This window comes from Psittacula echo (assembly GCF_963264785.1).
Source record: "Psittacula echo genome assembly, chromosome: 5".
Classification (NCBI taxonomy): Eukaryota; Metazoa; Chordata; class Aves; order Psittaciformes; family Psittacidae; genus Psittacula; species Psittacula echo.
The window spans coordinates 22,636,360-22,657,888 of NC_137739.1; the positions used below are offsets into that span (position 1 = coordinate 22,636,360).

General features: G+C 43.3%; 1 protein-coding gene across 1 annotated transcript in view; it reads left to right on the forward strand.

The window, feature by feature from the left end:
- The window catches only part of SLC6A5 (solute carrier family 6 member 5), a gene marked incomplete at both ends in the record, with an annotated part of 36,047 nt that overhangs the window by 14,054 nt on the left and 464 nt on the right, over positions 1-21,529 (forward strand). The window contains 5 exons of the mRNA XM_080619579.1: positions 7,406-7,518; positions 7,788-7,919; positions 8,699-8,798; positions 15,348-15,448; positions 19,390-19,557. Coding sequence (XP_080475705.1) covers positions 7,406-7,518; positions 7,788-7,919; positions 8,699-8,798; positions 15,348-15,448; positions 19,390-19,557 — 614 coding nt within the window. The remainder of the gene's footprint in view (positions 1-7,405; positions 7,519-7,787; positions 7,920-8,698; positions 8,799-15,347; positions 15,449-19,389; positions 19,558-21,529) is intronic.

A 21,529-nucleotide genomic window follows, 5' to 3' on the forward strand; every position in this document is an offset into this window, starting at 1 on the left:
TGGAACTGTTGGAACAAGTCCAGAGGAGGTCCATGAGGATGATCAGGGGACTGGAGCACCTCCTGTGTGAAGGTACGCTGAGAAAGTTGGGGCTGTTCAGCCTGGAGAAGAGAAGGCTGCGTGGAGACCTCATAGCAGCCTTTCAGTAGTAAGTAGTATAAGGGGGCTTATAAGGATGCTGGGGATGGACTATTCATCAGGGACTGTACTGATAGGACAAGGGGTAATGGGTTCAAACTTAAACAGGGGAAGTTTAGATTGGATCTAAGGAAGAAATTCTTTACTGTAAGGGTGGTGAGGCACTGGAATGGGTTGCCCAAGGAAGTTGTGAATGCTCCATCCCTGACGGTGTTCAAGGCCAGGTTGGACAGAGCCTTGGGTGGCATGGTTTAGTGTGAGGTGTCCCTGCCCATGGCAGGAGGGTTGAAACTGGATGATCCTAAGGTCCTTTCCAACCCTAACTATTCTATGATTCTATGATTCTAAGATATTAAGATTAATTTGCACTTAACAATGATGTAGAAACTAACTGGAAAACAGACAACCTGGGCTGGGGACTCAGAAATCCTGTAGCTGTTGGAACAAGAGGTGTTGAAGCAGGCAACACTATTTTTTCGCAAAAAATACTTTTTCTCAGAATGTTTCTAATTGTTCATTAGAAATCAGCTGCTACAGGTGTCAAGAGGAGATCAGCAGAGGAGGGAACAAGGTATTGCTGCCAGTTAAGAAAATGAAAGTCCTCTTAGTTTCCTTTTGCTTATTCCTTCTCTTTAAATGGCAACATGGATAATCCCACAGAATTTGCATCTTCGGTGCAAATAAACATACTGGTCACATGCAATTTCTGCAGCTCCTTTGGTCATGATGTGGCAGCCCAGCAGCTGAGGTTAGGAGAAACTCATGGGCTGCAGTTCAGTCACAGGGAGTCAACTTATCTGGGGTTTGGAGCAGTTGAGATGTGCTTGGATGGACTGCTAGTGCTGCTGTGGATTCAACTGGAGGGTCTGAGAGGAGAAGTTCATATTTATATTTTATATTTCATATTTTGCTAGCTAGCAAATTATTCCTTGATAGGAAGTAGTAAGGGATACGGCAGTTGCAAGTTAATATGATATCAATTCAGTCTGCAGTGCCTCATCTCTTCTTTTTTATCTGACATTTGGCTAGGAGGAAACAGAAAAGTTCTACCATTGCCCTAATTTTCTGGATGTATTACACCATTATGATTGGAAAACTCTGTGTAAGGCCAAGTGTTTTAAGAGTAATATTTCTATTAATATTTTCAATTTAGATTTTGCTTCCATCCTGAAACAAACAAATCCCAAAAAAAACCCAACTGTAAAATCTGAATCACATTGACTTACTGAAATTGCTTGTAATGAGTTAGAGTCATCATGGGATCATTATAGAATTCCAGACCGGTTTGAGTTGGAAGAGACCTTAGAGCTCACTCAGTTCCAACCTCCTGCCAGGGGCAAGGACACCTTCCACTAGACCAGGCTGCTCCAAGCCTCGTCCAATCTGGCCTTGAACACTGCCAGGGGTGGGGCAGCCACAGCTTCTCTGGGCAACCTGTGCCAGCACCTCACCACCCTCACAGGGAAGAGTTTCTGCCTGAGATCTCATCTCAGTCTTCCCTCTTTCATTTTAAAGCCATTCCTCCTTGTCCTGTCCCTGCCTGCCCTTGTAAAAGCCTCTCTCCAGGTTTCTTGTCATCCCCTTTAGGCACTGGAAGCTGCTCTAAAGTCTCCCTGGAGCCTTCTGTTCTTCAGGCTGAACAAGCCCAGCTCTCTCAGCCTGTCTCCTTAGGAAAGTCGAAGAAACTATGCTTGAGTGAAGCTGAAGCTCCAGAGAGATGGACAGAGAGGGGATGGACAGACATAGCTGTTGGGGATGGTGGAGGAAACTGGTTCAGCTGGTTCATCTCCTTGGCAATGACATAATGCTTAGCACAGTGGATCACAAACCCCCTTCTATTGAGTGCTTGTTGGTGGCCTTTGGGTGAGCAATGAGTTGCAGGCTGGAGTGTTCTGTTTCCAGCTGTTCCAGCAGCTGTTCCAAGGGATGGGAAAAAAGCTGTTACTAGGCAATCTTATTGCAGGGCTGTCAGTGCATTTGTAAGAGCCTGTTGAGGCCACTAAAAAATATTTCATGAAGGTCAGGTATCAAAAGTGGGAAGTACAGTAGGAAGAGAGTGAATAAACCAGTTATCATGGAGAGAAAGGTAAGATAATCTAACTTTTTTTCCTACTATCGATTTGATTGAGAACATAGTGCAGCTGAAAAATCTGAGTAATTTAAAATGAAAGTTCAAGGTCATTTAACTTTTCAAATTTCAATACATATCAAACCTTTCAAGTTTTCCTGGCTTTAATAGAATTTTAGGAAGAGTCCATACCCACCTAAGCCTCCAAAGATGGAGATGATGGGAGCCAGTCTCTCTGTGACTGTTTCCCTGTGGCTGGATGCTTCCAGCCATGGATATCTTGGAGAGCTCTGAGGGGCTGAGATGGAGAGATGTGTGGTTTCATGTTCTGTAATTAAATTTTTCCTAAAACTGATTAATGGGAACTCATTATTCCAACACTTATTTAAGCTTCTACATGCAGGAACCTAGCACAAACAGAGCCCTTATCCCTAATAGCCAAGAAGAAATCTTTAATCAAGAGATGAAAGAACGTGCTCGTGAATACACAGTAGTTCTACACGCACTTTCCTATTCCAGAAAGCAATTTTTCTGCAGCACATTTTAAAGGCAGCAACACTTACTGAGTCATGTGCTGTGTTGTTCGGAGTTTTGTTTTGTTTTATTGTGTTAACAAATGTCTGCTGCTCAGAAGGAACCGCCAAACACTTGATGAGTTGCTCATGGAGATTATTTGACATGTGCTATAACTTTTTTGGTGTGAGAAAGCAGCAGTTCTCTCTGAAACAGAAACAGCGTGAAGGATTGTAGGAATGGGATACAATAATCCAGGTTAGAAATGACCAGGACAGAGTGAGCTTGGAGACCCTTCTCATGGCATGGGGGCATGGCACCAGTACAACTGGACTCTCACGGCAAACATCCTTCAGTGTGTTCTAAGTGGGTGCTCCATTAACAGGGATAAATAGGGAAGAAGTGCCATCTACTGTAACACTGCTACTACATTCCTGCAGCCTTTTCTCCCAAGCAAACCGAAGTAGATTTGTAAAAACTTTTTTCTTGCAGTCAATACAAATTATAGCCCAAGATATCAAACCGACAAAGAAAAGAAAATTCCTGGATAAGGTTTTAAAAGATCCATCTAATTTTTCCAGCTGTGTGTTGCTTCAGAATTTCTTGTGGATTTTTTAGATTCATGGTAGTGATTACCTTGTGTCTGGCATCAGCAGCTCTGTGCATCTGTTACATTCTGTCCTTCTCATTTGACTGTGTGCTGATGAGTTAGAGAAGAGTGTTTTGCTGAGGTGAGTGTATCCAGAGAGTACGCCCTCAACACTGGAGTGTGGGAAAGCACAGCATTCACGTGTCTCGATGCTGTTTGGCAAGAGCCACTGAGGGAGCTCTGCGCTGCACTTGGCACCGGCAGCACAAGAGAACAGTGAGTGCTTGCTTCAGGGTCAGGGCCCGGTCTGGGAGCTCTGCTCTGTCTGCCCCGGCGGTGGCCAGCGTAGGCACCCAGACAGAGCCGATGAGAGGGGAGGCTGCAGCGCAGGGCTCGGAGTGTAGAGAGTGCCTGCACTGGTCTTGTGAGGGAACGGTGCCCAATGGGCAGGGCTGCACCCGGTGCTCCCTGGTGGAGGTCCTCCTGCAGCAGGGGCTGAGCTGCGGGACGCTGTCAGTAGGCTGCAAGATATCAGGGAAGCTGAGAGGGATCTGGAAGGCTTGCTCCAGGCCCCGACTGTACAGGGGCCACAAGTGTCCACCATAGCTCATATAGAAAAGGAGGGTGTTAATATAGGAAGCTGGGAGCTAGTAACAAAAACCAAAACATCAAAAAAAGGAGGAAGAGGACAATTAAAATCAAGGGGCTTCCTCCTAAATCTGATGTCCCCACCCAGAACTGCTTTGCAGTTCTGCAGGGGCCTAATGAGGAAACACACACCTCATCACATGAACAACTGGCTGATGCAGTGGTAAAGAGGATCACTACTGGTGCCTCCAGGAAAAAGCAGAGGGTCATAGTAGTAGGGGACTCTACTTTAAAAGGCACAGAGGCACTCATCTGTTGGCCTGATTGAGTCTCAAGGGAGGTGTGTTGCCTACTGACTATTACCCGCTTCTTGTGGTCCATGTGTGTGCTAGTCGTAGATACAGCAGTAGCTTGGGAATAATTAAGAAGGACTACAGAGCCCTGGGAAAGGTGATTAGGGGCTCTGGGGCTCAGATAGCTAATCTTCCAGGTCAAAGGGGAGGACCTTGAAAAGGGCAGGCAGATTTAGCAGGTTAATAAATGGTTAGAACAGTGGTGCCATAGTCAGGGGTTTGGGTATTTAGAACATGGGACTCAATCTAGGAGGCCAGGTCTACTGGGGGCTGGTGGAGCTGGTCTGACAAAGAAGGGGAAGAACTGCTTTGGTAGGAGGCTTGCCAGACTGGTCAAGACAGCTTTAAACTAGATGTGTTGGGGGAGGAGGGCATCATTCCATTCCAATGCTCCCAGGCAGTTGCCAGCACCTGTCATAAATGCTTGGAGAAATGAAGAGCTACTTCAGCTGCTCCAAGTAATGGGTCAGCTTCATTTGGAACTCTGCTCAGATGCCTCTATACAAATGCCTGTAGTATGGGGGATAAACAAGAGGAATTAGATAAGTGCACATGCATATGGGGATATGACATTGTTGGGATCACAGAAATATGGTGGAATGGCTCCTATGGTTGGGGTGTAGGAATGGAAGGTTATAAGCTCTTTAGGAAAGACAGGCCCAGCAGATGAGTAGGGGAAGTAGCTATTTATGTCAATGATAGGCTGGAAAATATGGAACTCTTCCTGGTGCTGGGTGAAGAGCCAACAGAGAGCTTGTGGGTTAGCGTCAAAGGGAGAACTGTGATGGGTTCTGTGGGGATCTGTTACAGGCCACCTGATCAGGAGGACTCTGTGGGTGAAGCGCTCTATAGACAGATAGGAACAGCCTCACGCTCGCAGGCCCTTGTTCTCATGGGGGACTTCAACCATCCCGATATCTGTTGGAGGGATGGTACGGCCCAGCACAAGTAATCCAGGAGGTTCCTCGATTGTGTGGAAGACAACTTCCTTCTGCAAGTAACAGAGGAGCCGACAAGGAGAGGTGCCATGCTTGACCTCGTATTCACCAACAGGGAAAGGCTCGTTGGAAATGTGACGCTCCAGGGCAGCCTTGGTTGCAGCGATCATGAGATGGTCGAATTCAAGATCCTCAGGACAGTGAGAAGAGCGTGCAGCAAGCTCACTGCCCTGGACTTCAAGAGAGCAGACTTGGCCTCTTCAGGAACCTGCTTAGTAAGGTTCCATGGGATACAGCCCTAGAGGGCAGGGGAGCCCAGGACTGTTGGTTGTTATTCAAGGATCACCTGCTACAAGCTCAGAACTCTAGTGTCTTGACTAGAAGGAAATGCAGCAGGAGGGCCAGGAGGCCTCCTTGGATGGATAAGGAGCTGCTGAGCAAACTTAAAGGGGAAAAAAGAGGCTTATAGAAGGTGGAATTGAGGACAGGTGGCCTGGGAAGAGTACAGGGGTGTTGTCTGGGAAGCTAGGGACCAAGTTAGGAAAGCTAAGGCCCAGTTAGAACTGAGTCTGGCCAGGGATGTGGAAGATAGTAGGGAGGGCTTTTATAGGTATGTTGCAAACAAAAGACACACTAGGAATAATGTGGGCTCTTTCCAGAATTATCAGGAGAACTGACTACCCTGAATTTGGAAAAGGCTGAGGTTCTTAATGACTTCTTTGCCTCAGTCTTCACTGGCAAATGCTCCGACCACACCACCCGAGTCTTGGCAGGCGAACGCAGGGACTGTGAGAATGAAGACCCTAGGCCCACTGTAGGAGAGGGTCTGGTTCAACACCATCTTAAGAACCTGAACGTGCACAAGTCCATGGGACCTGATGAAATCCATCCGCGGGTCCTGAAGGAGCTGGCGAATGAAGTTGCTAAGCCACTGGCCATCATATTTGAAAAATCATGGCAGTCAGGTGAAGTTCCCGATGACTGGAAAAAGGGAAATATAACCCCCATTTTCAAGAAGGGGAAAATGGATGACCCAGGAAATTACAGACCAGTCAGTCTCACCTCTGTGCCTGGCAAACTCTTGGAGCAGATTCTCCTGGAAGGCATGCTAAGGCACATGAAAAACAACAAGGTGCTTGGTGACAGCCAGCATGGCTTCACTAAGGGGAAATCCTGCCTGACCAATTTGGTGGCCTTCCATGATGGGGGCTACAGAACTGATGGACAGGGGCAGAGCAGTTGATGTCATCTACCTGGACATGTGCAAAGCGTTCGACACTGTCCCACACGACATCCTTGTCTCTAAATTGGAGAGGCATCAATTTGATAGATGGTGTCCTCAACATAAGGACATGAAGTTGTTGGAGCAAGATCAGAGGAGGGCCAGGAGGATGATCAGGGGTTGGAACACCTCCCGTATGAAGACAGGCTGAGAAAATGGGGGCTGTTAAGCCTGGAGAAGAGAAGGCTGTGTGGAGATCTTGGAGCAGCCTTCCATTATCTGAAGGGGGCTTATAATGATGCTGGGGAGGGACTCTTCATCAGGAATTGTAGTGATAAGACAAGAGGGAATGGGTTTAAACTGAAAGAGAGGAAGTTCTGGTTAGATACTCTACTGTGAGGGTGGTGAGGCACTGGGGCAGGTGCTCCATCCCTAGCAGTGTTCAAGGCCAGGCTGAACACAGCTTTGGGCGACATGGACTAGTGTGAGGCATCTCTGCCCTTGGCAGGGGGGTTGGAACTGGGTGATCTTAAAGTTCTTTCAACCCTAACTATCCTATGATTGATTTTATGATTTTCTCTTCCTTTCCCTGTGGCCCTGAGGTGTGGGTGATTGCTGTGCTGATCTAAGGCTGGATTGCAAATAGGAAGGGACAGCAGTAGGAATTTGGTCCCAGAGCAGGAAAGAAGCACAGGTTCAGTACACAATTTTGTTTATTTTTCCTATTTGGATCAGTATAGCAGTATACTGGTCACATATGTATTTTGGAGCTTGGAAAGCAGAAGTGTATGAGTGTTTTGAAACAGTCAAAACAGAAATCAATCATGTGAGGCTCAATCCTGTAATGGTTACATCTTTCTGTAAATAGGAGAGACCGAATCTGATCTTTTTTACTTTTATCAAGCTAAGTAATAATGTACTAGACTCTTCATATCTCCCTCTTTTCTGTTCAATCAGCATGCAAGATATCGCAGCCTGTATTTTTCTCATTTCTAGGTCCTGGAATTGCTTTCGTGGTTTACCCAGAAGCCTTAACTAGGCTTCCCCTCTCACCATTCTGGGCTATAATATTCTTTTTGATGCTACTGACTCTTGGATTGGACACTATGGTAAACTGTTTTTGTTTTCCATTCTTTTCCTCTTGTTTTTCCTATTTATTTGTTTGGAGGACCATGAGATTAATCACTGTTTTCCATATGGTCCATGAACTGGTTTTCAAAAAGAGGAATGAAGTAAGGCCATCAATGCTGAATTAATTTGGGTGAAGCTTTGGCATTGACATCTGCGCATTTTACACCTAGGATTCAAAATACTCTGTTAAAATCCCATTTAATCCACCTGTACCACCTTGTGTACAATGAATCCTTTTGTGTTTCAGTTTGCCACTATCGAGACTATAGTGACTTCTGTTTCGGATGAGTTCCCCAAATACTTGCGTACGCACAAGCCACTGTTCACTCTTGGCTGCTGCATCTCCTTTTTCATCATGGGATTTCCTATGATCACTCAGGTAATAATATTGTTTTTGAGCATCATTGTCTGTTCCCAGTCCCCCTCTGGTGGTCATTCTCTTCCTGCACGATTTGCAAAAGACAAAGCTGAATTCTGTTGAAGATTAAGCTGAACTCACTGGGTGAGTCTGAAAGCCTTATTTTGTTATGGAGAAAAAGACTTTGCTGTTGAAATCTTCCTGTGGATCAGACTTCTATGATTTTCTCCAGCCAAACATCTCCAAAGCAGTAATGTATATTAAGTATTCATTTAACTATAATCTTTGTATGTCACATAAGCATGCACACCAGTTTTGGGTACCTTCCCTCACAGATAAGATATATACTGATAGTCTTGGCAGACTGTGGAGTTAATAATTAAATTCTCATCTACTCTTGATAGTCTTCAGTGACTTTTGTCCACCAATTCCTCCAGCATTATAAACTTCCAGCAATTTCAAGAGGAGGTGCACAAAATCTATCTTGCTATTTCATTCATTGCTTTTTCTTTATTTCTTTCCCCTCACCTCATCACCTAGCAAGGCAGCTTTCCTCCTTCTAAAGCCTAAGATGGATTCAGTCCTTCCCTCACTTGAATTATGCTGCTTATGCTGCTTAAGTTGTGCCCTGAAGGAAGAAGCTGTCATGCAGGTCTTGAGTGTCGAGTCAGTGTTACTTGGAATAAAGCGCCTTGTGTCCTGCTCCCATCCATTTTGCCAATCTCAGCATCAGTTACAGTTGTCACACATGGAGAGACACCAACTATACACCACTAATAATGGTTCTTCTCTTTCTTTAGGGTGGAATGTACATGTTACAGCTTGTGGACACTTATGCAGCTTCTTACTCTCTTGTCATCATTGCCATCTTTGAGCTGGTTGGAGTTTCCTATATATATGGTAAGAAAAAATACTGCTATTGGACAATCTATGTAACATTTTAGCATATTAGCTTTTTTAACAAAAAGCCTTAGGATTCTGTTATTTTGACTGGAAGCATAATGGGACTTCATCACTTTAGGATTCCTTTAAATACATGTATGTAAAAGAATTTCATACTGTCTAAGGGGCTTTGCCCACCAATAGCTTAAAGCCAGTGCTTAGAGATGAGTATAAGACTAGCCCGAGCATTTAGTGATGCTTTTCCATCAGCTTTTCACACTCCAAAGGTTTAGGGTCACAGATGTCCTAAGCCAGTGGTATCTTTGCGTTTAGCAACTTTTGAAGGATTTCTTTTCCATGTACACGTCCATTTTTCCCTTTAGCCCATCTGTCTGTAACACAGCATCAAGACTATGCAGCTATTCAGAGTGAGTATGCCCAGTGGCAGCATCAGTTATATTGATCCATGCTCACGTACATCAAATTATGAGGAAGATCCTCAGCTAGTATAAAGCAGTGTCATTACTGATGCTACTGTAGATACTGTAGCTACATCAGTTGATATCAAATGGTGATTTGCTCCCAAACTTGACCTGATTTCAGGAGTTTGATTCTTGGAACTGTGTGATCTCAGATGACTGTAATAGGAAACATGAAGGTCTCCCTATGTAACAGATGAGGAATTTATATCTGGAGTGTGGTGATGCCATTTAAGACTTGCCTTCGAAAGCAAAGGGAGATTTGAATGGCAGTGTTAAAGGTGACAAAGACAAGGCCATAAAAGTGGCCAGGAATGAATTATACCTTCTGTATCAGCTAGACATAAAATATCCCAAGATATTCTGTTGAAGGTGCATATATGGCATCATGATATTAGGCTCTAGTCCTGTGCACTAGATACTTAGATCTACCTATGTTATGGCATCCACTCTGTAATGTAAGTGCATTAAAAATCACACGTAATTCAAAACATGAAGAATTTCTTGCTCTTGCTTGAGAAATGAATGTTATAGACAGGACAGGGAATTAACCCATGCTTTGTTTTCTCTAATTTCATGGAAATAACATCCAATTCAGTGGGCAGGCCTCAGTGGTTGTCAGCTAGGGAAGAAATGTTACAGAATACAATGGAAAAAGTCAAAACACCAAGAGAAAACTTGATTTAGAGCAGTCATGTTTTCATTGATCAAAATGCTTGTTGCTTTTTATGTCCCTGAAATGTAAGTATTAGAGTGGGTTTAGAAGTGTCACCTCTTTGAGTGAAATGATATTGGTAACTTGGATCAGCTTTACATTCAACCTGTCTTCTCAAAGGACCTGAGTTTAGTGCTTTGAGATATCTCCTAAAGTGGAGTCAAGATTTTGGGGATTATTTAGCAGAGCTCCTGGTTTGAAGATCAGTGCTGGCAAGTTGTGCCATTGCTTTGTGCTGTGGTTTCCATGAAGATATGCAAGGTTTGCCCATTCCTTCCCCCCCTGTTAGCACCGGGTTTAGCATTTACTCATTCCTGTGGAAAACACCACTGGGTATGTGCCATCTCAGTCATTAGCGTCTGGTTATCGTAGTTCCCAATTAATCACAGAATGGTTTGGGTTGGAAGGGATCTTAAAGCTCATCCAGTTCCAACCCCTGCCACAGGCAGGGACACCTTCCACTAGACCAGGTTGCTCCGAGCCCTGTCCAGCCTGGCCTTAAACACTGCCAGGGATGGGGCAGCCACAGCTTCTCTGGGCACCCTGTGCCAGCGCCTCACCACCTGCACAGGGAAGAACTTTTGCCTAAGATCTAACCTGAACTTCCCCTGTTTAAGTTTAAACCCATTACCCCTTGTCCTATTGCTGCAGTCCCTGACAAAAAGTCCCTCTCCAATTCCCAGCTTTCTTAAAATCAGTATGATTCCATAAAATATGGTGTGTAGGAATGCTCAAGAAGAGTCTAAGGGTTTCTTGTTGTCACTTTTCCTTGCCAGCAGTATCTACAGCATCTCCTGGTCTGTGCCAAAAAGATTGCCCTCTTTACAGCCATTACCACTGGTGTGCAAGATAAAAATCCCTGGCTTAGAATATTCTTAAATAACCCCCAAACTACTGAAATCTGTAGAATTTCTTTGTTCCATATGCTTTTTAAAATAAGGATGAAAGTAAAGGGAGCAAATGGCTCTGTTCCTCCTCTGAAAGCTGTGTGGCAGAAGCACTACAAACCTGCTTTTGTGGAACATCTTACTAGGCTTCTAAGCAAAATTGCTCTGGCTCTTGCCTGTTTTGCCCCCAAAATATCAGTATCCCTTAAAGCACTAATTTTTATGAAAACCATAAAATAATACAGAAGTAGTTGTACCACTGCAAAGGAAGGGCTTGAATAGCAGAGAAGTTTTTTTTTTTTTTTTTTTTTAATAGTTAGATACAGCTTTGATGTAATCAGATTTGGAAAAGATTTGACAAATTACAAATCATTTTTTGCATGCTTTCTGAACCAACTGATTGTTGATCAACAGATGTTAGTAAAGTCTTTGCTGTAAACTATTCCCAAGATTATTCCCTACAATTAACCTTTTGCTAGACTACAGTGCTTTCAGTCTTTTACACAAAAAAGGCAAGATTTACTTTACAATCAATATCTGCCAGAGTAATATATCATAGCTACTTCTACTGCATCAAAGTTTTGTTATAAAGACTGTTGATAGGAATACAGCTTGTACGTTTGTGATTTTCATGTTGCAAATACAAGTGAAGCTGCTGTTCTTGTTACATTCCTTCAAGCAGTGCTTAAAATGGGCATAATGTATTTTCAAGCTCTGGCAATTGCTGTTTTACACTCCACTGACACCTTTCTTTTTGTACTTGTACTCTTCATGGCCAGCAGGTTGGCACAATAGCAGCAGGTGCTTTTATGAAGAAATAAATCTGTCTTTAATCCTTGTTACATGTTCTTGTTACAAGCTTGCTGAGCTTGTTGAGATTTTGAAATTCAAGAAAGGCATGCTTGTTTATTTCCTCGCTATCACTTATTTTTCAGGAGAGTCAGTGCTACATAATTCAGTCCAATAATTTTTATTTCATATGCTTGTATAGTAATGTTTAGATGATGATGCATGATTGGTAAAGAATAGCTTAGAGCTGTGGGATTAATTTAATCATCAGCATCATTTCCATCATTGCATTTTGAAACGTGAAACTTGGAAACAGGAAACGTGATCTTAACTTTGTTAATGTTCCTTCTAGATCTGTTTTTTGACAGTCTGTTGTGGGGGAAGGTTCATTGTCAGAGTGAGTGGTAACTGCTTCAGAGTATTTGTAGGAAGTGTCAGTAATTTTGAGCACTTCACCTGTAGCAGAATATTGAAGTAGTTGTCTGCCTAGTGTTTGCATTCCCCTTTTTAATGGATTTTCTATCAGCAAGCACTTGTGAATACATCATCCTACTTCAGAGAGTGAAAATTGAGATACATAAGCTCTTTATTTTTTATTTCCCAAAGTTATTCAGCAGGCCAGACTGATCTGAGAGGGAGAACGAATATACCAAGATTTAATTTGCATTCTCTTAACTAAAGCATTCTTTGCATTTTTCTGTGCAACTTGAAGAAGAACCTCTTTTCCGTCTTTCACTGGGAAAGAGTATGGTGTAATCCCTATATCTGCTTACACGCATCTGACTGCCAATATCAAAAGCGCCTTTAACTGTGAATATCGACTGATGATTCCAAGAAGGAACTGCATTTTTTTAACTGGATTTAAAGCAAATCTGTGCAGATTTGCATGAAGCTTGCACGAATCTTGGAGACAGAGGCTCTTGGTAGCTATCCTTTGCTGAAGCAGAGGCACTTGAGTGAGTTTTAAACTCATGGAAAGACCCTTCAGCCCATCCACAGTATCACAGTATCACAGTATGTTAGAGATTGGAAGGGACCTCAAGAGATCATCTAGTCCAATCCCCCTGCCAGAGCAGGAACACCTAGATAAGGTTACATAGGAATGTGTCCAGGCGGGTTTTGAATGTCTCCAGAGAAGGAGACTCCACAACCTCCCTGGGCAGCCTGTTCCAGTGTTCTGTCACCCTCACTGAGAAGAAGTTTCTTCTCAAGTTTAAGTGGAACCTCTTGTGTTCCAGTTTATACCCATTACCCCTTGTCTTATCATAGTTTGCCATTGAGAAGAGCCTGGCTCCATCCTCATGACACTCCCCCTTTATATATTTATATACACTAATAAGGTCCCCCCGCAGTCTCCTCTTCTCCAAACTATAGAGACCCAGCTCCCTCAGCCTTTCCTCATAAGGGAGATGCTCCACTCCCTTAATCATCTTTGTCGCCCTGCGCTGGACTCTCTCCAGCAGGTCCCTGTCCTTCTTGAACTGAGGGGCCCAGAACTGGACACAATATTCCAGATGCGGTCTCACCAGGGCCGAGTAGAGGGGAAGGAGGACCTCTCTCGACCTACTGACCACCCCCCTTCTAATACACCCCAGGATGCCATTGGCCTTCTTGGCCACAAGGGCACAGTGTTGGCTCATGGTCATCCTGCTGTCCACTAGGACCCCCAGGTCCCTCTCCCCTACACTACTCTCTAACAGGTCGTTCCCCAACCTATACTGGAACCTGGGGTTGTTCCTGCCCAGATGCAGGACTCTACACTTTCCCTTGTTATATTTCATCAAGTTTCTCCCTGCCCAACTCTCCAGCCTGTCCAGGTCCCGCTGGATGGCAGCACAGCCTTCTGGCGTGTCAGCCACTCCTCCCAGCTTAGTGTCATCAGCAAACTTGCTGACAGTACACTCAATTCCCTCATCTAAATCATTGATGAATATCAATGAAATCATTGATGAAATATCAATATCAATGCTGCAATTAGTTTCAAGTTAGTTTTGTTCCCACCACAGCACACTGCAGGGATAATTGCTGTGTGAGCATCTCCCATTTTCTTCTCTATTTCTTATTGCAACACAGTTCTTGAGCTTTTCTCTGACATACTGTTTGCCCGAGCTGGGTTACTCTGTGCTTTCCCTCTGCCCTAGCTCCATCCAGCCCTGCTGCTTTCTTAGGGGTGCAGCAGAAGATGCTGAATAATGAACCACTGTTCTATTTTACCTTCATAACTCTTGGAACAGTCATGTGGATAAATTTATTTCTCCTTGACATCAACAGAAAGGCTTCTAAAATTAGGTGGATTAAGCTTAGGGATTATCCCTTCTTTGGCAGCCGCAGTGGTTGGCTCTAAGGGAAATAAGAATGTCAAGCAGTTTATTGCTTTTGTTCCAAGTATTTCTTTCCTTACTCTATGACTTCTCTCCATTGTTTAAGCTCCATCCCTGTGCCCACATTGTAAAGGACTAAATGCTGTAGAACAATGTTGTGTGAACCTTAAATGGCAGAGATGATCACCTGCTTTATTAGATATAATGTCCTACATTTGAAATGTTTGTGTGAGAAATGAGCTCAGCCTTGGACCCCAGACCTCTTTTCTTGTCATCACTAGAAAAGCTGGAATAAATTTCAATTTTTTTTTTATTACTTTTGGGTAAATTATTAATAGCTGTAGTGAGCAGGGGACATTCACCTAAACAGTTCTGCAGACCAAGGCTGAAAGGCAGGAGATAGCTGCAGAGGGGGCCAAAATACCATTTTTTCAATTCTGCCTGTTTTATTAACTCAAGTAACTTTATAGCTGCAATCATTACAATAATCTGAAGAATTAACCAGTTGATCTGTTGAAAGAACATTGAATAGAATGTAAAATATTTATAGGTGCTCCCTAGTCATTCCAAGTATTGCTTACATATCAGTTGAAAAGTAACAAGATGTTCTCAGTTTCAATGTGAAGTGACACAGCTCTACCCCAGCCATATCATAGGCATAGAGAAGCTCAGATATTGTCTATGCTGAAACAGGTATATAGATATTAATAAGGTTCATCTTCACATTGAAATATAGTAAGTATACACATAAAAACATGTATACTCTGAAAGCCAGAGATAAGCTTCTGACAGGGGCCTGTAGGGACAGGACAAGGGGGAATGGCTTTAACCTGACAGAGGGGAGACTGAGATGAGATTTTAGGCAGAAGTTCTTCCCTGTGAGGGTGCTGAGGCGCTGGCACAGGTTGCCCAGAGAAGCTGTGGCTGCCCCATCCCTGGCAGTGTTCAAGGCCAGGTTGGACGAGGCTTGGAGCAACCCGGTCTAGTGGAAGGTGTCCCTGTCCATGGCAGGGGGTTGGAACTGGATGAGCTTTAAGGTCCCTTCCAACCCAAACCATGCTGTGATTCTATGATCCTATAACTGCAGCTAACCAGTCCATACTATTAACACTTCAACCCAAAGCATACCGAATGCTTACTCTCTGTGTAAAAGCTCAGTTTTGCTTTAATCCTTAGGAAATTAAATATTTGATAGGAATGGTTCCCACTGTAATAGTCTCATATTTTACTGTGTAGTTAGGTCCTCTGTTGAAGTTTTCAACCAACAGGTCAGAGTTTGTTTTTGTAATTAGATATGAGGGAGGCCACCAGAGCCTCCTAGCAAATTCCAGCTGGTTTCTTTCACACCTAATTGTGTGCATGTTTGCTATTCACAGGATTACAAAGATTTTGTGAAGATATAGAAATGATGATTGGATTTAAGCCAAGTAAATTCTGGAGAGTCTGTTGGGCATTTGTGACCCCAACTATTTTAACAGTAAGTAAAAGGTTTATTTAATGTCTTCTCCAAAGAGCTTTGTTGTTTCTTCCTCTTTCCTATGGCTTCTTAAGGGTGGTAGTTACATCTTGGGTGCAGATACCTAGCCATACATGTATGCGTGTGCACATGTTCTTGCATGTGTGTGTAGTGAATGAGACACAGCAGAAGTGATGGTGTTTTTGGTGGAGAGGGGTGGTGAGTATCCTCACAGTGCTATGGCAGCCTTTCCCCATGTGTGCAAAGTGCTAGTGTGGTGTACCATTGCACGTCAGCAATGACCATTGAATGCATGTGTGTGTGTGTAACATGTATGTATGTATGTACGTATACAAGTAGCACGGGAATGGAAGTGACACGATCTCTGTTCTATTCTCAGGTTAAGCTAGAGAAAAAGCACATTATTGAGTCCTAAACTGATCTGGGAGGCATCCTTTGGGAAGGCTTATGTAGAAATCTGAGTGATAAAGTTTTAGCCGCAAAGCTGGAGATATTTTTGCAAAGGTCAATACAGTTATATTTGAAATAACAAACAGAAATCCCTTCAGTTTCTCTAAAAAAAGGAAAGAAAGAAAAAAGAGGAAAAAAGGCTTGTTCAGCCTGGAGAAGAGAAGGGACCAGGGTGAACTCAGAGAAGCTTCCAGTGCCTAAAGTGGCTGACAAGAAATCTGGAGAGGGGCTTATAGAATCACATAACAGTTTGGGCTGGAAGGGACCTTCAGAGGTCATCTAGTTCAACTCCCCTGCAATGAGCAGAGACATCTTCAACTAGATCAGAACCACATCCAGCCTGGCCTTGAATGTCTCCAGGGATGGAGCATCCACCACCTTTCTGGGTGATTTGTGCCAGTGTTTTACTATCCTCATTGTAAGGAATTTTTATCTCGCATCCAGCCTGAATGATTTTAAACCAATCAACCTTTGTCCTGTTGCATCAGGCCCTGTTGAAAAGCCTCTCCCCATCCTTCTTATAGGCCCCTTTTAAGAACTGAAAAGCTGCAGTAAGATCTCCCAGAGTCTTCTCCAGGCTGAACAAGCCCAGCTCTCTCACCTGTCCCCATAGTAGAGGTACTTCAGTCCCTTTGTGGCCTCCTCTGGACACTCTCCAACAAGTCATTGTCTTTGCTGTATTGAGGACTCCAGAGATGGTCAAAGGGCTTTTTTTAAAAGGGTCTGTAGGAACAGGACAAGGGGGAATGGCTTTAAACTGACAGAAGGGAGACTGAGATGATCTGTTAGGCAGAAGTTCTTCCTTGTGAGGGTGGTGAGGCCCTGGCACAGTTTGCTCAGAGAAGCTGTGGCTGCCCCATCCCTGGCAGTGTTCAAAGGCCAGGTTGGACAGGGCTTGGAGCAGCCTGGTCTAGTGGAAGGTGTCCCTGCCCATGGCAGGGGGTTGGAACTGGATGAGCTTTAAGGTCCCTTCTAATTTAAACCACCCTGTGAATCTATTACAACTGATATTTCCACGTTGTGCCGGGAGGTGGCGCTGCAGGACAGCGGCTGCCTGAGCTCCGCGGGTGGGGGAGCGGCATCGACCTGCCTGGGCTCCAGCGCGAGAAAACCCGGGTTTAGCCTTAAAGTAGATTGTATTCTGTTTATTTGCGTGGTTTTCTTTTCTTTCTATTTGAGCCCCAAACGCTGACGTGATGCTGTAGTCCGAGTTCAGATCTCCTACTTAACCGAAGAGGTGGCACATGCTCCATGTTACTATTTTATGTTTGTTTCTTCAAGTCCAAGCATCAAAGTATAACTGTATCTGCCTTTATTATCTAGCTCTCTAACACCATGTTAATCTCAATTCAGATATAGTCTCTAATTGTATATCAGTTTTGGGCACAAGAATGAAATCATTCTTTAAGCCATTTCAAAAGCCTTTGGCTTGATAAGTCTCTCAGCTGTCTTTCACCAGTATTTGGTGCTTAAGAGCACAGACTTCAGCTTGAAAGCCCTGACGCATGGACCCCAGGTGCAGCAAGATTATTCACAGAATCCCAGACTGGTTTGGGTCGGAAGGGACCTTAAAGCTCATCCAGTTCCAACCCCCTGCCACGGGCAGGGACACTTTCCACTAGACCAGGTTGCTCCAAGCCCTGTCCAACCTGGCCTTCAACACTGCCAGGGATGGGGCAGCCACAGCTTCTCTGGGCAACCTGTGCCAGCGCCTCAGCACCCTCACAGGGAAGAACTTCTGCCTAAGATCTCATCTCAGTCTCCCCTCTGTCTCCCCTCTGTCAGGTTAAAGCCATTCCCCCTTGTCCTGTCCCTACAGGACCTTGTCCAAAGCCCCTCTTCAGGTTTCTTGTGGCCCCTTTAGGCACTGGGAGCTGCTCTAAGGTCTTCCCAGAGCCTTCTTTTCTCCAGACTGAATAACTCCAGCTCTTAAGTATTTGTGTAGGGTTTTAAAACCTCATAATTTCACAGCAGTACTAAATAGTTCCCACAAGTGTTCATAGATGGTTAGGTACAAGAGAGAAAAAGTGAGTTTCAAAATACATGTATTTTCAGAAATCCTTGGAAGTGTGGTGTTGGCTGGGTGGTGTGAGGAAGCAAAGCAGTGATGCGCTACTCCTCTGGTGTCACTTCTTCTAGAGAAGTTGTGCTTTGACTAACTTGTTGGTATTGTTAATTCAGGAATGAAGGAATTTTTTTATCTGAAAACTGGAAAATGTTTAGTTTTTTCAGACAGGGATTTATGTGTGAAAGGACTAGTGAGTTTTGGTGAGCTGAACAAAATCCTGAGTTACAAGGAAAAGATGTTTTCTATGATGAGAACAATTTCTCCAATGAGTATGATGAAGATGGACTTTCCCACATAGTTTTTCTTTACCAGTTGTCCTTACTGAAGTGTAGTTTTTCTGTGCATAAAAACCAGGTAGATCTATCTTACCTAGGTAGTGGCAACTGGTGTTTGATGTGGCAATATATAGGTGGAGTTTGCAAATCCCTTTTTGAATGTTTGAAGACATAGCCCAGCTTAAACTATATTTACTAGGATAAGGCAATGTCTATTCTTGTTGTGAGGGCAGTGTTAAAACTGAAGGCATGTACACATGGGTTTTGTAATCTGCTTTGCTTCCAATGGTTGTTTTCAAGATGCTACTGTTAGACTTCAGAAGGGAATTGTAAGGCTTTTCTGCAAATTGCTTGGTTCCTTTGCCAACCAGACTTGCCCTCTTACCTACTGCCAATAATCACAACTACGGAATACAAAATTATGTTGTCTCTTAAGGAAAGCAAAATCAGAAAGCAAACGAGGTCACTTCAAACTTGCATGTCCTGTTGTTCTTCCTTCCAAATGTACTATTTAGTAAACTTATGGTGAGAAATAAATTGACGCTGATCAGTTGTAATTCAGCTTTTATGCAATGCTAACAGACAAAGCCAAGCAATATATTCTTTTCTGTTATTGTGTCTGTATAGCTAATATTTGATAAATTTGGGTAGTCTAATATTAGACTTTCAATTACTCCACATAAAACTAATCATTCTGATATGCGCTTTTACCTAGTTATACTGCTATAAATCTTCTGTGTGCAATTATTGTGAGCACAGGCATTTCCCCAAAGTTACTGAATTATGCACCAATGTAAGCAGATGTATTGCTGTTCATACAGTAAGTGAAATGGAGTAACTTAGCATAATCACATTAGGTAAAACTGCCAATAGACCATGTAATAAAGCGTGTTACTCTAGGGTCAGGTTTCTAAGATCAATTCTTCCAGCATAAATGCAGTTATTTTTGTGGGATTTTGCAAGATTTCCATGAAACTCATTAGATTCAGACTCTGACCTGTTTAGTACAGCTCAAGGCAGTGCCCTGCTGCAGGTGGATGTACTTTTATTCCATACATACCAGCCCAGTGTGTGGATACCCACCATTTGTTGCATAGGCAGCTTGTTTTGCTTAATCAAACGTATTTGTTTTCCTTGCTTGTTTCCAGTTTATTCTTTGCTTCAGTTTTTACCAATGGGAACCAATGACTTATGGAGCTTACCATTATCCGGGCTGGTCCATGGTGCTTGGATGGCTGATGCTGGCCTGCTCAGTTATCTGGATCCCAGTTATGTTTGTGATAAAAATGCATCTAGCCCCAGGCAAATTTATTGAGGTAATTCTTCTGTCTTTTTGCTGCTTAAAAATACGGTTGCAGGAGACTGTCTAGTTTATTTTACGTTACTTTTTTTTTTTTTTTTTTGGTTGATATTATATGTCTAATAATGCTTAGGTTACTTTCTCATAAGCTAGTTATTGTGTTGCAAAGAGATGCTCGGTTGATTTAAAATGCAGACATTCTATTCCCTGTTCCTAAATTGTTAAGTGACTGCTTTTATGGGAACAAGAAGGAGTTACAGAGCCCTGGTATGATGTTATTGAGAGAAAGCTGTTCTAGCTTTGCTAGTCTGTTTGCAAAAGCAGCCCGTAGACGTAGGAAGCATTGACTGCTGGTGCATATTGTGTCGCAGCAAGCCTGGCAGTCAGGGCAAGGTGATATCAATCTGGAGTTGCCTGTTTGCAAGGTGCGAGATGGTTGGGTACCAGAATCATGCAGGATGCATTGCAGGAATCTGTGCCACTTGATGAAATTCAGGAATAGGATGTATTGGAAAGACCTCAAGCTCTACAGCTCAAATCACTCATTTTAGTACTTCACTGGCAATCCTTTTCCTCCCTGCTTCTTCATCTCTTTATTTTTCTTGAATAAGCTGATCCTCTCTCGCACCTGAGCTTAAAAAGAATTCCAGGTGGCACTTTATTTTTATGCTGCCTGTGTTTATTTTGCAAATCAGATTCTTGCTGCTTCCCCCATTGCTCCAGAAGCGTGGCAGCCCCTTTCTGCTCCGTGTTTCTGTGCTCTGGCCCTGCCTGTCATCCTGCTGCCATCCCCTCTCTTCCCCGGCTGGTCCCATCCCACTGCTTCCTCAGCTGTTTGCAGGCAACGCCTTTTTCATGTGAGCATTTCCTCTCTCTGCTGCCTTCACCTTGTCTTTGGAAGAAGTTCCATGCTCTTATTTTTGGCCTTTGAGACTTTCTTAGATCTGCTCTTTCATGGCTTCATGCTGCTTATGCTGCTTGTGCTTCTCCCTCCTCGGGATAAGGAAGAGACACTCACCTCCCCTTTTCCATAGCTGCTTTTGCAGTTCAGCTCTCCTGCAAAACCCATCGGGGCTGATACATGCCTCAAAGATGAAAAGGAGAGAAAATGTACTAAAATAGAGTAATCTTTTTGGTCTCTCAATATGTCAACATTACACATGCCTAAGGGAAAAGAGCATGCCTTTCTGCTTCACATAGAGCAAGGGAATTTAATATTAAGCGGTGGGACACACCATCTGAGCACACGCCTGGCATTACGCAATGAGGCCACTTGTCTAAAGGGCCATTCAGCCCTTGTGTGGAGCATATTGGAGTGCACAGGTCAGGAGACAACTGCTCCTGCTGGGAATGAGCTAATGAGAAATTAGACTTGCTTGTTCATCGTCTCACGGGTTTCTCTCATTGAGACCAATTGCTCTGCTTCAAATCTTCTAGCTTACATGTGTAATGTTGGTGCAAAAATAGGGTGCTCTCCTAACTGCCCCTCTACTAGTGCAAGAAAAGAAACATCAAAAAGTTGGAGCTATTTTGAAGGGGCTTTAGCTGAAGCTATTTCAGCTGCAGCTTGGTATTTCCTGAATACCAAGTCTGCTGCATAAAATTATTATGGTTGATTTGGGAGGTAAGAGTTGCAGACTGGTAATTAAGCAGAGATTAAAATAACTGATATAGAGGCTTGATTCACTTTATTAGGTAATAAACATATAATTATTCCCTTTTAAGTCATCAGAAATATGTTTTCTTTCCTTTTTATCTGTAAATGCACCAATCAAATTATATATTCAATAAAGAAATCAGTGGAAAGATGAGAAGATTTCTGTTGTTTGCCAGGTTAACGTTCTCCTCTTTCTTTTTTCCCATTGATAGTAATGAAACATTTTGTCATCTCAAAATTAAAATCCTTGTTCATTCATAGCAGTGTACTTCTTTTTGGTCATTTGTGTACCTTTGGGAAATATGCAAACCAGAAATCCAATTATTTTAAT